The 18,209-nt window shown below is 39.2% G+C and overlaps 1 protein-coding gene across 7 annotated transcripts in view; it reads left to right on the forward strand.

The window, feature by feature from the left end:
* Positions 1-18,209, forward strand: part of LOC149319171 (FERM, ARHGEF and pleckstrin domain-containing protein 1) — a 233,301-nt gene that overhangs the window by 122,319 nt on the left and 92,773 nt on the right. For all 7 annotated transcript variants that reach the window (XR_016280156.1, XM_089511190.1, XM_089511188.1 and 4 more), the window contains exons 3-6: positions 5,127-5,231; positions 8,294-8,336; positions 11,248-11,326; positions 13,533-13,630. Coding sequence is in view for 6 of the 7 variants with exons in the window: in XM_089511190.1 (XP_089367316.1) it covers positions 5,127-5,231; positions 8,294-8,336; positions 11,248-11,326; positions 13,533-13,630 (325 nt within the window). In the remaining variant the exon portion in view is untranslated. The remainder of the gene's footprint in view (positions 1-5,126; positions 5,232-8,293; positions 8,337-11,247; positions 11,327-13,532; positions 13,631-18,209) is intronic.

Below are 18,209 nucleotides of genomic sequence, written 5' to 3' on the forward strand. Positions count from 1 at the left end.
CAGGGGCCTGTAAGATCCATCTTGCAATAGTCGGGAATCCTCCAGAATATCATAGTGTGAAGCAGAAGAGGCCTACTGATGAAAGGAAATTCTGCCTCTGCTATTAAGTACAGTGGTACCCCGGGATACGAATTCACCGCGTTACGAAATTTCCGGGGTACGAAAAAGTTACATTGGAAAAAACTGTTCCGGGTTACGAAAGATTTTTCGGGTTACGAAATTAATTTCGGCGCGAAATTCAAATTGGAAGCCGCGGCTAGCGGCTTCCCAGCGCCTTTTCGGGTTGCGAAATGTATCGGGTTATGAACGGCGCCGCGGAACGAATTAAATTCGTAACCCGAGGTAGCACTGTATAAGTATATTCTTCTCTCACGTAGAGGGAGCGCATTTTGAAGGAATATCAGATTCCGGAGGATTCAGACATCTTGCTAACATTACCATAGACTGATCTTTAGCTTCTTTGGCCACTTCCAAAGCAGGAAGTAGCAGCTGGTCAGCATGCACCAGCACACTGCTTGTGAAGCATAAGGAGCTGTTCCATAAGAACACTGAGTTGTCATGACATGTGAACTTGACTGCTGTATGATGTTTTTACCCCAAAAGCTGTGGAGAGGCAGTGCAAGGGATTCTCTTGGTTCTTAAATGGCAGCTTATCCTACAAGTGATGTCAGAAGCTCGTACATTCATTCAGAAACATCTTTATTGCCTCAGCAGTTTAATATGCATGTGAGTCACTCTGGCTAGCTATGCCTTATAGGGGAAAGAGCTTCCTCGGCTTTTACAATGGAGCTTTCTGTGGAAATAACAACAGCTCTAGTCAGCAACACTGGCAAGCGGCATCTTGCCTCTTGTTCCCTATTAGAGCTAAGGGCCAAACTAGGCAGTAAACACCTGCAACGTTTATTTCACTGTAGGGAAGCACAAAGTCAGGAAGCATAATCTGTCCCCTGCTTGCCACTACTACTCCACCTTAACTGCTTTACTTCAACTGATTTTTCTTGTGTGAGAGAGCTCATTCAGCACTGTAACTTTAAAAAAAAAAGCATCAGAGGGGAGGAAAAGGTGAAGACTCCCTTCCAGATTTTGGAATAGTTACCTTTTTTGACAACAATGCCCCAAATCTTCCAAGCTGCTTGGCTAGCTGTAGGATTCTGGGAGCTGTGGTTAAAAAAAAATTGAATTATTTGAAACTCTGGCACCCTCTTAGCTTCCACTACTTCACAGCAAAGTGTGCCCTTTCTCTGAGTATTTGCAGCTGATCTACGTGGATTTTAGATTTGGCTCTGTTAATATCTAAATTAGCCTTAATAAATCTGTTAAGAAATTAATCAACTACTTAACTCTCTTTTTCTGAGACATTACTTTGGTTTATTGCATCCTTAGTAGCAACCTGTATTTTAAAATATGCCAGTTTCAAGTCTCCATCGTTTTAGCTGATTGTTCCTCGGGGTCCATTATAGTTTCCATCTTGCCTCTTTCTGACCCCTTTATCCTTCAGCAATACAAGGCAGTCCACTGATTCCCATTTTGTAGAAGAGTAAACACACCATTTGAGGTGAGCCACAGTCATTTGACGGAAGAGACAAATAGGTTGACTGGGACTAGGGTCTTGTCTGTACCGGCCAAAAGTCCTGTTTCTCCCATGCTCACACTCACCCCTATTCTGGTATTGTCCTGTTCAGGCAATGCACATCCCAAACTTTGGTTCTGGTGTGAGCAGTCTGAATGATATCCAACATGTTCTCTACCAAAGCCAGGCTTTAATAGTGTTAAGCTGCATTTTTAAAACTTACCTGTTCCTTTATCTTTCTTTCTTTCTTTCTTTCTTTCTTTCTTTCTTTCTTTCTTTTTAAGAAAAAAATGGAAAAGACTCCTTGCCCGCAATATATCACAATATCCAGAAATTTTACATCTCTAGACAAGATGTCAAATCTCTGGTTCAGCAGTAGAGAACCTGTAGCTCTAAGGTTACATGTAGTCCTTGAATTAATTTCAGAAGTGTTCTGCTAGTTATCTTTCAGGATTGCCAGAAGAATGAGGCAAAGGAAAAAGATACTGGCAAAATAAAGAGGTAAAAGAACAATTTTTGGTTCTGACTTCATCCACCCTGACTTCCACCCCACCAGCTACACCCATGTGGGATTGCATCTCCTGACAGAAGAATGGTTGCCAGTTTATTAGCTGCTATTTGAAGGAAAGTGTCACAGGGCAGTGCTTTAAGTTACTAGATTTTATGGTGGGAGGAGACAGGGAATAAAAGAGGAAGAAGCTTGTGGTAGCAGCTATCAGTAGGAACCAGGCAAACATATAATGTCTGGCATTAGCCCTGGGCTCTGGTGTGAATGCTCTGCTGCTTGGTATTGATAATTTAATTAGTCTGTCATTATGATTTTCTGTAAAATCTAGTTTCAGAATGGAATCAGGAAAAGGAAGAAAGGCCTGGAGGTGGGGGGAGGTAGGCTGAGACTAAAATCTACTGATATTATTTATGAACATCTTGTCAAGCTATAAACTATCTATAAAATAAATCCATAGCAATAAAGGTGGAATGTTTCTCCCATCCAGCACTGGAGGCACATCTTGGGGGCAGAATGGAGGAGGGGGCACCTCATTACACAGTGTTCGCTGCATAGCTAAGCTAATCTGAATGGCACTATTATATTGCTCTCCAGAAGTTGTGGCCTATGAAATTCAATCTGAAGTATTTTTAATGAGCATTCTGAACCTCGCTTCAGTCCCTGTGAAGAAACAAGGGACATACTGTGTTTCTGAGTTGCTTGGAGGCCAAGGGGACACACTTTATTCAGTACATGCAAGAAATATTGGGAGAGAAACAATAACGCCAGGCCTTTGTTTAATTTGTATATGGCCATTATGAAATTAGCCTCGGGGGGAAAGAATCCAATTTTTAAAATGGGCTGGGTAAAATTCTATAAGTGCCTTCCTGGAGCTTAGCAAGTTTAATGTCTGTTGAGTTACACAAACACCAATTTATCTTTTCTTGCTGAGTATTATAGTGGTTACTGTTGTGCCTTTTCCACAAGGGCCAGCCTTGCTATTAGATAAGCAAGCCAGCCTGCCTCCTGTTGCCAGTGTTTCAGGCACTATTATGTTTGTCACTTAGGCTGCATCTGCACTGCAGAAGAAATCCAATTTGACAGTGCTTTAACTGCCATGGCTATATGCTATGGAATTCTGGGAATTGTAGTTTTTTGAGACATTTAGCCTTCTCAGACAGAGCTCTGGGGTGCCACAACAATTCCCAGAATTCCATAGCATTGAGCCATAGCAATTAAAGTGATGTCAAAGTGGATTATTTCTGCAGTGCAGATGCATCCTTATTAATTGATTATGATATTTTCCCATCACTTTTGCCTTTTTGCAATGTGAGAACCATTCATGGTGGGCAAACTTTCCTCAGTTCACTTTGCAATTAGCCAGGTTTTTTTGAGCTTTTGCAGGGGAAAAGGCTTTCCCAGAGAGCTTATCACAAAACCAGGTTCAGGAGAATGCTCTCCTAACTTTGCATTCTGCTGCTTTTAAGGAAAGGTGGCCTTGAGAAGCAAGCAAAAAGAGCAGAGGACAGGGTTATTTGCTTACAACAGGGGTTGGGAATGTGTCCTGTGTGCCCCCTCCTGAGATGTTTTATATGACCTCAGGCATAAAAAAAAAGGGGGGGAGGGTTCACAAAAATATTTTTTGTTCCAAAATGCCCTCTAGGGGAGGTAGAGAGAATTTCCAATTTTGGTGGCCCCTCGGATCAAAAAAACTTCTTGCAAAATTTCTCCACGCATACCCACACCCATTTTTTTATTTGTTTGTTTGTTTATGCTTCAAAATGGCCACCAGGAAAGCTCAAAAACATTTTGGGAATGTTTCAATAGAATCAGACAAATGTTAACAGAGTCCATTCTCTAGTGAAAGCAGAATAATCATAAAGTACTTGTTCCAAGTGGACTTTGGGATGGGGTGTGGAAAACTGGTCCTAGTGGAAATGACTAGCAGACGTAAAGAACATGGATTATATACTTTAGGTGACATTCCTAGACCCTAACTGAACACAATGTGGTGTACTTCTGAATTATTTATTTATTTACTCTAGTATTTATACCCTGCCATTCAACCCTAAAGGCTATCACAAATTATCCACAAATATCCACATCCATTCAGGTTTTGCCACAAAATCTAAATATGTATATAAAGATTGCACATTCTAAACCCAGTTCAAAAGACAGGAAAGGTGTGATCCTATACATGTCTGTTCCAGAATAATCTCACTGAATGGGATTTACTCTCTGGTCACTGTGCATGTAAGACTGCTTCTTAATTCATAGACATTTCTCAGGTAATAACTTCATTTGTGACAATTGGAATAACATTAAAATACCTTTACAAGAATGTAATGAAACAAAGTTATTTATTTCCATAATGGTGTTGGTACAAAATATTTTATTTCTCTCCTCATCAACAAATTCTTTCCATTTGCTATGACTTCTCTGTCCACCAAATAAAGGAAATGTCTTTAGGAATGTAGTTAAAGACTAATTTGAGTCCTGGTATTGTTGTTTTAAATGTAATTTATGCTTAGGCTCAGAGTTGGAAAAATATTTCTGATAACCAAGTGGCTGAAGTAAAGATATGTAGACACAGATAAGACTGATATTGACAGTTGTACTTGTTCACCACCAGCATCCCTTTTTTTGGGCATAATTTACTCTTGTTCTGCTTGTCCTGAGAAGAAAAATTACGATAATACTTAAGATCCCATGTCTAGTCAATTTCCATCTTATTTTGGCTACTCAAAAAACTAAATATGGACTAAACTAAATATAAAGAGTCCACTCCCACTCTTATAATTGGGTCTAAGAAAGCAAGCTATCTTTAGGCAGGGAAGAACGTTTGAAATAATGAAGCATGCATCTTCTAAAACTGAATTCAAAACCTTGACATTCAAATGGGGCTATTACTTTGGTTTTCTATGAGAATGTGATTAATTATTCATTGTACTATGCCCTTATTTGTATGTGGAGTAGATCACAAGATGGCTTGGATTTATAAAGAGTTTTTATTTTAATGGGTCTTGTGTATTAACTAAGGTGAACAACCTTTTGTTGTTTGTATTACAGCAAAGAGCTCCGGGGAAGGTTTTGCTAGATGCAGTCTGCAATCATCTGAACCTCGTTGAAGGTGACTATTTTGGCCTTGAATTTTTGGATCATAAAAAGATTACGGTATGTGAAGCATCGTTAATTTTTCTATGCTTTTTTTCATGACAATTTCCCTTTCTCTTGTATTTTGAAAATATTGGGAGAAGTTGCTAGCCAGTTACATATAAAATTTTTCTCAGTTTTATTTTGCTAAGTGAAACTAGAAGTTATAACTTAATAATAGACTTACATGTACATACTTTTGTACGTTTCAGAAGTACACACGATCGTATCATCTATATTTGTTGTTATGTGTCTTCAAGTGACCCGAAGTCGAACCTATCATGGGGTTTTCTTGGCCAGTTTGTTCAGAGGAGGTTTGCCATTGCCTTCCTCTAAAGCTGAGAGCATGTGACTCACCCAAGGCTACCCAGTGGGTTTTATGGCTGGACTAGAAATCGAACCCTGGTCTCCAGAGTCATAATCCAACACTCAAACCACACTATACCACACTGGCTGTCCCCACCTGTATATGATACTGTGTAGCTGCAATTTCCCATTCATTTCTTTCCACCTCAAGAAATATTCAGCATCAACACAATATCTATACATACACATAGAATCCCATAAATTGAAAAAAAGCTTAAAACCTACAAGTGGCAGAGAGAGAGAGAGAGAGAAAGATGGACCCAAAACACACTGCAGAAATAATCCAGAAATAATCTAGTTTGAGACCGCTTTAACTGACTCAGTACTGGGGAATTTTTGAGACATTTAGCTTTCTCTGCCAGAGAGCTCTGGTGCCACAATAAACTACAGTTCCCAGGATTCCCTAGCGATGAGCCAGGGCAATTAAAGCAGTCTCAAACTGGATTATTTCTGCAGTGTGTTCTGAATGAAAGAGAAAGAAAATTTCACTTTGTCTATATGAGCCATAAACTTTGGCCTTGATAAATACTTGCCACGCTATGGATTGAATAGTCTCCATATAGTATGAAATGTCTTTTGTCCAAATTACATCCCAGTATATGACCTTGGTTGTCATCCACCCTTTAGTTTCTCTCTGCTAGCAGAGCATTGCTGAGAAACAGTGGACATTCTTTTGTAGCTTGGCAATAAATTCATATATTCACCTTTGACTAGGTTAAAATCAGGCAGCACTATTGAGGAGATTCTGGGTAGAGCTGCATGTTACGCTCTTAAGATGCCAAAAATAACAGTATAGGGCCATCTAGTCTTTTGCAGGGTGCCCAAGCATTTGTAGCTTAGTTATATCTTTGGAAATTTGGCAGTGTTCATGTTCTTCATTGTGCCAAATGTGAAGTTCAAAAACAAGACGCAGAGAACAGAATGCCAAGAAACATCAAGACCCATTAAAAAATAATAATTGAAAAACTCTTTATTTTCCCATATTTCAATAATACATAAATTGTCAAAGTTTTTTGTTAGCTATTCAAATACAGTTTTTTAACATTTGCTTTTCATACCTGTCATGGAGGAATGATTTATAATTTTACAAATGATTTATAAAGTGTCATTATTGCTTTGTGCTGTTTTAGCTCTTCAGCAATGTAATGTTGAAAACATATTGCCGGGGGGGGGGGGGGGGAGTACTGAAAGAAAATAATTTAACTCTCTCTCTCAGGCATACCAACCCACACACCTAACTTTTTATTTTCAATTGTGACACGTATAGCAAGGTCATGTTTCTATCTCTGCTAATTAAAATCTCCTCAAGATCAAGTTTAATTTATAACTGTGTTCCTTCTTTAAAACAAGTGTTTTGACCTCCAGTAGAAAAATGAGTTTCTTTTTGTATGAAACAAACTTCACAACCTTTCCTCCCTCCCTCCCTTTCAGTATGCTCACTTAAGCAAACAATCCTGTACCCTTTTGTCTTGGAAGAAGGTACACTGAATTTTGTGAGAGTTCTGAATATGCATAGGATTGCATTGCATGCAGGCATAGCTGAATGTGACTGTAAATATGTTTATCATTATTTTTTGTATATTCACTAATGTTTACATGGCAAGTTAATGACAATGCAGTCCTAAGCACATTTATAGAATTAAGTTGGTATGGCATCTTGAGATGGCACATATCTGTAATCACTGATAACCTTATTATCCATGTTGAAAGGTATAGTCCTTTGCTCACCTCCTGAATCAGGAGAACCAACTCTTTACTCTGTAGGTGATGTCTTTGACCTCCTGGCTTGTAAACCACATAGTCAGGCACAGGCCCCAAGATTATATGAGAAAATCAAGCGATTGTCCCTCTCCCATGTCACCTCTCTGGCCTCTAACACTACCATGATTTCCCCCACTGGATTTGCAAATCTTCTGTGTAATTTCTACATTCCAAGATAATCCAATTAGTGCAGAATGAAGCTAATGGAAAGCAGCTATCATTCTAAACCAAACCATTTCAAAGTGGGTTTGTCACTTTATATGGCTGATCAGTCCACTCTTAGTTGATATTCGGCTGTGTTTTTATATTTCACATTTTGAATATCTTTTTGTTATGCATCAGGGGCCATGTCTGTATGGGCCAAATACCATACCTTCCCCTCCATCCTACGACAAGTAATCAGGACAGTTCAGGGCCCAATTCCTGGTTCTGATGCAAACCTTTTGCTCTGGTTCTTTGGGAATCCTCTGGAGTGACAGTGGCCAGCTGTTTACAACATGTCCCCCTCTGCTGCCCATCGCCATGAGTCATTCCTTCTGAGATAGAACAAGACACTCAGCCATGTGTTTGATGCTGAGCTCATTTTTTTGCCTCTGCAGCAGGCAGTATAGGAGGATATGCATCCAAACAGCCACCTGCTTTTGTTCTGGAGTGCCAGGTAACAGGGGATGTCGGGGCAGCACTAGTCCCAGAGTATTCTGGACCATACAGTCACCATTAAAGTCCTGGGGTTGAGACATAATGACACTTTAGGAACTCACTTTCTTTTGGCAAAGAATCAGGAACATTAGGGTATAAAATGTGGTAGATACCTGGGTGGTGGAAGGTCCTGCATGTGTTGAGTAATTCAGTTGTGGTCTACATTGCATAGCTGTATTTATTGTTACATTTGCATGGATGATGATAATGATGCTGGTGATGGTGATGATGGTGGTTTGTTTTGTTTTGTTTTTCAGGTGTGGCTGGATCTTTTGAAACCAATTGTGAAACAAATCAGAAGTATGTATAGACAATTTTCTTAGAATTAAAAAAGGGGGGCTAAGTTCACACAGTACCTGTCCTGAAAGAAGGGCATGCTCTTACCTACCTTGGTATGCTTGTCTTACCTCCCTGGATGACCATATGATAACTTTCTAAAAGGGGCTGTATTTGTAGCATCTGATCCACATATGTCCTGATCACAGTTCCAGGATTTTATTTGAGATGTTGACCATGGGCAGCAGGTGCACACATGTTCACTCTTCTGTATAAAGGCCCCATTTGGAGGTTGCACACTTGTGCAAATGTCCATGGATTTTGGAGGCAGGAGAGATGGGTCAGGTAAGCAGGGAAGGAGGGTGCAATTTCATTGATTGCCACATCAATTAGAGCAGGTGTGTTCCAGTTCAGACCATAGTTTATTTGATTTGCAGCAGGTCAGTCTTGCTTCCTTCTCAAATTGTGCATTGTTTTGTTCTCAATATATTAATTGGTATAGTTCCTTTCCTGCAGAATTTTTTCAAATTACAGCCAATAAACTCTTTATTCACATTCATGTCTGACAACTACTGGCAAGTTTCTGGGTGCTTTCACAAAACATCTTGGTGTGAATGTTTCATTTCTCCTGGTTAAAATTCTTTATCTGTAAATTTAAATATAGAAAATGTTGCAACAATAACATTATTTGCTTACTCCTGAGTGAATGCTGTGAGGTAGGATGAATGGTGGGGAAGTGAGTGGTGCTTACTCTCTCTTTGTGAGCAAAGCACCAAAATACAAGGGTTGGGAGAAGCCTGAAAGAATGCAGACTGTCACATGGAAGAGGCAAGAGTCCTCCCATTGTTAAAACATGTTAATTGCATGGTGTGAGGAAAGATTATCACACCCGTGCTCACTTATCTTGTTCTTCTCCCATCCATAAACAGTAATAGACCTATCATATAGAGTTTCTGTTAATACCAAATGACAGGTCCATTACTGTTTACGGAGTAGAATGTGATAAGCAAGTGGGGACGTAATAATCTTTCTCCTGATCATGCGATTAACATGGTTTAACTATGGGAGAAGGATACTTGCCTTCCTTGTGATAATCGCCTATGTCATGTGGCAGTTTACTACTCTAGTCTTACAAGCTTATCTTCAGAGATGACGGTTGAATTTGTTTCAGGTGGTGGCATGTATATACATATAGTTCCCTGCATTAGTGGATTATTGTGTGCCTTCAAGTAGTTTCTTATTTATGACAAACCTAAGGTGAAGCTATAACAGGATATTCTTGACAAGATTTGTTCAGAAGGGGTGTGCCTTTACTTTCCTCTGAGGCTGAGATGGTATGACTTGTCCAAGGTCACCCACTGGATTTCCCTGGCTGAACAGGGATTTGAACCCTCATCTCCAGAAGTGTAGTCCAATGCTCAAACAACTACACCATGCTGGTTCTGTATTAGTGAATTATAGAGCTCTAGAGATGGGCAGGAAGGGGTGGCGAGACGCCGCCCCTTTCTGCCCCGGATTGGTGCTGCAGCAAGCACACACTGTGGCACCATTCCAGCCTCTGTAGAGCATGAAAAGGAGCCGGAAAAATGACTCCTTTTTTTGCCCTCGAAGGAGTGTCACAGCCACTGCCATGTGGCTGGATGATACCCCTTTGGCGCAGTGCTGCACCAAAGGGGCATCATCATGGTGCACGCCGTCTGAATGAGTGCACGCCAAGATGGCACCTGGGCAGCATGATGAGGGGCCGTCACCCCACCCACAGGCTGGCACTTTTCGCCGGTCTGTAAAGGGCCTACCTTATCAGAAAAAATATATGCTAATTCCACCACCACCATCCAATAGTTTACATATAGTGAAGAAGGGCTTTTTTGTTTCTAGCAGGTATCTTCTATTTTCATTCTACAGTATCGAAGTCCAGGGCACTACCAGTTAATAATACATTGTGTAATGCTTTCCCAGATTGCAGAGTGAACCTCTCCTTGGGATTTCAAGATACCCCAGGCTTAAAGGAAAGTGGGGACTATCTCCACACCCTACCATGCTCTAAGACCTAGATGGGTTGAAAGTTCCCTAGTGTACTATTCACAGTGCATGTGGGGTATCTGAAGATGCTCAGCATGAGTGCTGAGTCCTTTCCCACTTATTCAGCAGTCTGCCTGCTTTAGGAAGAAGAATTACTGCTGTTATTGTTTTTAATTATTCCCAAGACATGGTTTTAAGATGCATGCAGAGAGCTTGCAGTTTCCTTTTTAAAAAGCAATATTATGATTAGTACTTTAGTAAATAGATGCTCACGTTTCTCAGGTTTCTGCAGTTTTTTTTTGGGGGGGGGTGGCATTGATAGTTGGTACTGATGTTGAAGCATAGTGAACAGAGGTAAAGCAGACAAAATTCAGAACCTTGGAGAACCATTTAGGTAATAAGTACCAGTAGTTCATTGTGGGTTTTAAGGTGACTGAACTCAGTAAGGCTTATATGAATATGAATTGGTTCATCTGCTTCTTGCAAAGGATGGGAAAACAAGAACATATGCCAATTTGATAGAATAACATCATTGCCCTAAACATTTAGCCTGTAATTAGATTTACTTGCCGTCAGAGGAAATGATTTTCTCTTGCTTCTGTTTAAGAGTGCAGCCTAGAGCATTTTGGAAAACAAAATATTGCCATGCTGCTCAATGAGAATGGATGTTAATTTAATTTAGAAATAAAATCTAGTAAAAAATATTGATAGTCAATGCTGAATATGTTCCTGTCTGAATACTGAGAGATCTTCCTGTGTTGTATGAAAAGCACTGTGGTAAAAGGATTTTCTGCAACCTTCAAAGCAGTGAAGTGTGGAGTAGCCATTTCTTCTACACTATTTATATGTGATCATATGCAGGTGTTTAATTAAGAATATTTAAAATAGTTTTTTATTCCTTTCTCTTTCTTAGGACCTAAGCATGTTATTCTAAAATTTGTGGTGAAATTCTTCCCACCTGACCACGCTCAGCTACAAGAGGAGCTAACAAGGTTAGTGTTGACCTCCATTTTCATATTTTCATTAATGGACTTCATTGAAGGGACATAGACAAGATGTAACCATGTAGAATTGCTGTTGAATTACAAAATAAAACAGACCATGGCAGGGAGGTGGTGGGGATGGGTTCTATAAATATTATTTTATTCATTTATATCTCACCTTTCTCCCAAGAATGAAACTCAAGGTGACTAACATCATTTTAAAACAATACAGATTATTTTTTTTAATTAAATATTTATTTTTTAAAAATCGTGCAGATTAAAAACACCACAAAGGTTAAATGAAACCTTAAAATATACAGTTAAATGAAAGTTTTGAATAAAGGTTAAAATATATAATGAAACAATCATATTAAAAAAAATTAAAAATACTGACATGCATTAAAGACAATAACAATTAAAAATCCCTATATACAGACCATTAAAAACTTCAAAACCATCACCAAATAACATTAGAAGCCCAACCTCAACAGTCTGTAAAGGCCTGGTGGCACAAAAATGTTTTAACCTGCTGCTGAAAGAAGAGCAGGATGGGACCATCCCATATGTTTAGTCTGGAGAATAGAAGTTAATAGGTGACATGATGGCCCTGTTTAAATATTTGAAGGGATGTCATATTGAGAATGGAGTAAACTTGTTTTCTGCTGCTCCAGAGATTAGGACTAGGCCAATCCTAGGCTACATCAATAAAAGTATAGTGTCTAGATAAAGGGAAATAATAGTATCAGTCTAGTCTGCTTAAATCAGACCTCAGTTGAAATACTGTGTCCAGTTCTGGGCACCACAGTTCAAGAGCAATATTGACAAGCTAGAATGTGTCCAGAGGAGGGTGACCAAAATGGTGAAAGGTCTGGAAACCATGCCCTGTCAGGAATGGCTTGGAAAGCTGGGTATGTTTAGTCTGGGGAAGCGGAGGTTAAGAGATGACATGATAGCCATGTTTAAATATTTGAAGGGATGTCATATTGAAGGTGGAGCAAGCTTGTTTTCTGCTACTCCAGAGACTAGGACATGGAGCAGTGGATTCAAGCGACAGGAAAAGAGATTCCACCTAAATATTAGACAGAATTTCCTTTTGGTAAGAGCTGACAATGAAACATGCTCCCTTGGAGTGTGTTGGAGACTCCTTCTTTGGAGGTTTTTAAACAGAAGCTGGATGGCTATTTATCAGAGTGCTTTGACTGTGTCTTCCTGCATGACAGGGGTTGGACTGGATGGCCCTTGTGGTCTCTTCCAACTCTATAATTCTGTGACGCTATGGCCTCTCTGAGGGAGTTTGAAAGTCTGGGAGCAGCCATCGAGAAGGCCCTCTCCCTTGTTCCCACCAAATTAGCCTGAGAAGGTGGTGGGACCTAGAGGAGAGCCTCTCCTAGGTGATCTTAAAACCCTAATAGGTTTGTAAAGGGAGATACGGTCCAGATATTGGGTTGCAGGATATCTGGTGGTCTAAATTAATCAATGTCAGGATTTTGCAGACCCTGAAGCAAGGTCATGATATCATTGCCACAAAATAGAACTTCCCCCTCCCCTCCAGTCCTAGTGCAAGACCTTGTAACCATAGTAATCCTTAACAAACTTAAAACTCCTTTTGCTACCTCCATTTTTGTCATATCTTGGCTCTAGAATGTTGTTTGGTGGTGTATGTGTAAGCACCTTCCTCCCATAGCGCTTGTTTTGCTCTGTGTGTATTTCACTTTCATGCTGTTTTCTTTTTTGAAAAGATTGGTAATGAAGGCTAAAATTTTAATAATCAAAGGTGTAGCCCTTCATGAATGTGCAAATTGCATATTGTAGTGTTTGTATTGCTTTCAAGTGTTCTTAGTATTTTCATAACAAGCTTACCAATGCTCATTAATATTGTGAGTTTTCTTATTGTGTAATATCCAGCGAGCCTTATGGGTTAGTAATTTGTATTGTTGTTACCAGTGTGCATCTCTTTGCAGTTTTATCCACACTAGATTTTCACATCTGATTTTCCACTAAAAATAACCTGCTGCTGAGTAAATTTATATATGAAGAAAAGCTGAAGCAGGGTGGCAATAGCCTTATGAAAGAAGAATATCTAATTTTGTATGTTAAGAGAATACTTTTCAAAGAAACAAAAAATAACATATGGAACCTAGCATGGGTTCACTGAAAAATAAATCATACCAAACAAATGTGATATGCTTTTCAGAATATCTCTCTCTCTCTTCAGGTACTTATTTGCACTGCAGGTAAAGCAGGATTTAGCACAAGGAAGACTAACCTGTAATGACACCAGTGCTGCTCTCTTAATCTCACACATTGTACAGTGTAAGTAAATCTTATTCATCCCTTAACTCCTTTTGAAGAACATGATGGCAGTTGAGTTCTGGGTAGAAGCTGATTTTCAATCATTTATAAAATAGTTTATGAAAGGCAACATATAATTTCATGTCAGAGCCCCCCCCCCCCATTTCATTCTTATAACATTCTTGTACATCCAATGTATGTAAGACATAGGTTAATAACAGATACATAAAATATTCTTGTTTGGTGGGAAAGAGCAGAAATTTAAAATTTGAATGATAATTAGAACAAGAGTGGACATGCCAAAAAGACCAAGGGCCACCATTTTTCCAACCCTGAAGTGATGTTCCAGGAGTCAGTGGTCTTGTGTTTTGAAGAGTTTTCTCATCTCCAGTGATTTCTGCTGAAAGCACCTAAAGAAAGCCTTTTCTCGTGGAAGCCAAAACATGTTGGGCTTTTTAAAACAAATAAACAACTGACCATCTGGTTGCACATGGAGCTTGTCTCCTTACAGTTTTCTGCTTTTAACATGCTTTTCAGTTCTTCCTTCACCAGTCACTGGGAAGGCCTAATTGGGAGTGGTGGAGCGATTAAGTGCAAAACTACATCCCTAGATGTGTTTTCCAGCCAAAATTATTTCAGATGAATTGAACTCTCAGGGATTAATGATGGGTGTCCAGGGGACCTGAGAACCACAGGAAAGCTACATGGCCACACAGTCCCCACCCTAGATGTAGTGCTTTGGTGTAGACATCAGAATATTTTTACAGAATCATGTCCTTGTTTGAATTCATGGTCATTAACCTTTTCCAGTAGGTGTCAGATGATAGAAGCCAGGTCCATACAAGCACAACCTCTTATGTTTGTAGGCATTTTAAAGTGGCTACACTCCCCACTTTGTACTAAGGCAAGTAACTCTGCTAGTGGAATGCTAGCTATTCAGGAATTGGGTTAAGGACATCAGAGAAAAAGAAGATGTGTGGTATCATGCATGTCAGAGTTCTCTAAGCCAAGCAGTTTAAGGAGGGAACACAGTTGCCATGTAGATATGCCATCTCAAACAGCTGAACATATTGTACCCTGTTGTCTGTCCTGATTCCAAAATACAACACTACATTTGGAAAATTCAGAGGAGAACTTTAATCTTACAGTTATTCAACTAGAGCTCTGAGAATCCCTTACTGCAGGTATATTATCAGTACCCAAATGCAAGCATCATGAAACTTCTCTTTTCTATTAGAGTTCAATCACATCTAGATTGCTTTAACTGTATGTGTTATCAACAGGTGGCTTTTTTCCAAAAGAGACAGTTCACATGTATTCTTATGCTTGGTTTACCCTTCATTAACAACTAATGTCCCATGTATCCCAGTAGTGACCGGGTGGGGGGGACTGTAAGATTTCTGTGTTAAGTCAGTCATTATTCCATTTTCAACTATGATGAGCTGTGAACAAGGGCAAGGTTACAGGTGTGGGGGCAAAATGGGTGCCTTATCCTCCCAAGTTAGAATTATGCCTCAGACCTCTACCATTATCTAGAACTATAGCTGACCATTTAGAAATATACTTTAGGCATATTTCCAAAGAAAAAGGGCCTGCAAAGGTACCAAAGGAAAGCAAGCATAGCAGATATGAGTTCTAGACGTGAATAGTTCTCACTTTCTGCAATACAGTGGTCCCTTTTTTTTTATGCAAGGGATCCATTCCAGACCCCCGCCCACGTAAAAGAAATTCTGCATTTGCTTGAGCCCCATTAGAAGTAATGAGGCTCATGCTCGCGGTGGCGTGGTGGCGCATGTGTGCCACAGGCGCATATGCAGTTACTCCTTCTGGCGCATATTGTGCACTATACTAGAAATCTGGACTAAAGGCAATTTTGTTTGCGAGAGTAGAATTCTTATTTGGGGGCAATGCCCTCATCTTGTTTCCCTTTCCCCCAGCTACACCTCTGGATTTGAACGTGTGTGTGTGTGTGTGTGTGTTTCACTCTCACCCTCTAAATGTAGTGAAAAATGCATATGTTTGTTCTAACAATCTTTTGAAATCTGAAAGGGGAAATATGTACATAAAGTCATATGAGTTACATTGGTCTCACAAAGTGTTGTTTATTTATTTAGTATGCAGCCTTTCTCCTGGAGTGGGCCCCAAGATGGTGTACAGAAAAATCAACTAAAATCTATCCATGCAATTTTAAAAATATTAAAATAATCACAATTAAAACAATATAAAATTATTTTAAAGCATGCAAAAGTTTAAAAAAACATACACCTCAATAAAAAAAGCCTCTCTGGCACAGTTATATATAATTTCCATTTCTTATGAAAAAGGAACATAGAGGGTGAAATATGAATGATTTATCTATTTTTGTAATAGGCAAAAGTTATGTACATTTTTAAGAGGTTAAAATAGTCTTTGTGACTCAATAAAAAAAGTTTTGGGATCATTTTGATCTCAGTTTCTGGACTCTCCTACTGTGCATCATGCTGTTAAGTACTATTCAAAGCTTGCAAAGTATGTCAGAAACTTTGGTTGTGCTGCAGTTCAAAGATTTCCTATATTTTTGACATTGACATGAAAAAGGTGCCCAGGCAGTTTAAAATCTAGGCTGGTCAGTGGTTTAGAAAGATCACCTTTACAAGGTTTTAGGTAAACTGTAACAAAGAATCTATCACTATGTTACTTGCCAGGGAATAAACAAAGAAAATCTTATTGGGAAATTGGGGGGGAAATAGAAATTTCCCGTGTTTCTTGCTCTTGAGTGATGTTATATGTATAGTAGCTTTTTAGTTTTCACTAAAATTTAAAGTTTGTTAGTTAAATACTAAAGAACTTAGGATACAAGATTTAAAACTGGATATCTCCAATCACATAATCTCCAAATCTGATCCTAAGCACCACAGTTTTGAAAAGTTACTTTTTTATTATCTTCAGAATCCGCTAGAAGCATGACTGAGTAAGGATTCTGCAGAGCTGTAGTCTAAAAATAACTTTCCCAAGTCCTGGTAAAATATGATGAAATGATGGTGAGCGGTATGAGATTCTTTTCCCAGAGAAATACAGGACAGTTAAATAACTATATTGTTTGGATGCTGTAGTGTTGTGAACTTCCAAGATCCTATCTCTTCCTGGCAGAACTCATTTACAGTTTGTCAGATCCTGCCCTGAGTCAAGAGATATAGCCAGCTTTTCTCAATCATCAAAAAGGGCAGCCTCAGAATTGGTAGGACATGTCATTACTGACATAAAGGAGCTATAACTTCAGTATGTGATATCCTGACAGAAAATTGTTATCAACCAGTGGTGCACAGAGGGACGTGAGGAGCTCAGATTGGTGAGGGAGGTGCTTCTCAGCTTTCTTCATGAGCCACCATTGACAAGAATGATATGCTCCATCATACCCATTTTTTTTAACATTCATAACAAACCGTCATACCCAATCCAGCAAAATTAACAATATACAGTAGTTAGAAAAATATGTAAAATAGAGTGATGGACCAACATTATCAAATCACCTATAAATCTATCTCTCTATTCATCCATAGCAAATGTCTGTTATCATTTGCTCTATTTTTGTAAAATATGAATGTCTACCAAGCCAGAAATTAAGTTGATTAGATGCTGGGCAACACAGTGGGGTGCACTATAAATAACTGCCCGGCATCACATTGGAAGGCTCTCGATCTTCTGGGAAGATCCAAAGCAAAAGGTGATTTTTAAAAAGTGTTTTAAGTGGGTATATCTTGGGTCTAGTGCTGAGCTGACCAGATGTTGTCCAGGCAGTTTGCACCAGAAGCTTTTGCGCTTTCTGTCTTGACCTCCTTCAATAATCTTTCCATATCTCTGATATTTTATGCTAGTATTATGGTGTCATCTGCATATCTGAGATTGTTGATGTTGTTTCCTCCAATTTTCACATCTTCCTCTTCCTAGTACAGCCATGTTTAAATATTTATATAGACATGTTTAAATATTTGAAGGGATGTCATATTGAGGCTGGAGCAAGCTTGTTTTCTGCTGCTCTAGAGACTAGGACATGGAGAAATGGACTACAGGAAAAGAGATTCCACATAAAACTAAGGAAGAACTTTCTAACTGTAAGAGCTGTTCAAAAGTGAAACATGCTGCCTCAGAATGTGGTGGAGCCTCTTTCTTTGGGGTTTCTTTGTCCACCTGTCAGATGTGTTTGATTGCATGTTCCTTCATGGCAGGGGGTTGGACTGGATGACTCTTCCAACTCTATAATTATGAAGATAGAAGATGGGAGATCCTATACCTACTTCACAGATTGATTAAAATCAAAGCATGAGATTAGCCTTACTAGTTAACATCAGTCATTCTAGCCTTGTATCCAGCCTCTGTTTTCTGGATCCTGTGAAATGTCCAGATCATGAATACAGTGTGTTGCTGCCTGCTTCTCACTAGCACCTTCCAGAAGTTTTATGTCTTAGCACCCCTCTGAGAATAAGAATCCAGACAATCTCTAAGTGCATCCAATTGAACTCAGAAAAGATTGCTGGTAAGAAATATGCATAGGAATAAGGTACTTTATACATTTCAGTAGAATTTCAATGAGTCCCTCATGTCTAAATCTGCACATCTTTTT

This window comes from Sceloporus occidentalis, unplaced genomic scaffold, assembly GCF_023333645.1.
Source record: "Sceloporus occidentalis isolate IW3139 unplaced genomic scaffold, rSceOcc1.0.p SCAF_2, whole genome shotgun sequence".
Lineage (NCBI taxonomy): Eukaryota > Metazoa > Chordata > Lepidosauria > Squamata > Phrynosomatidae > Sceloporus > Sceloporus occidentalis.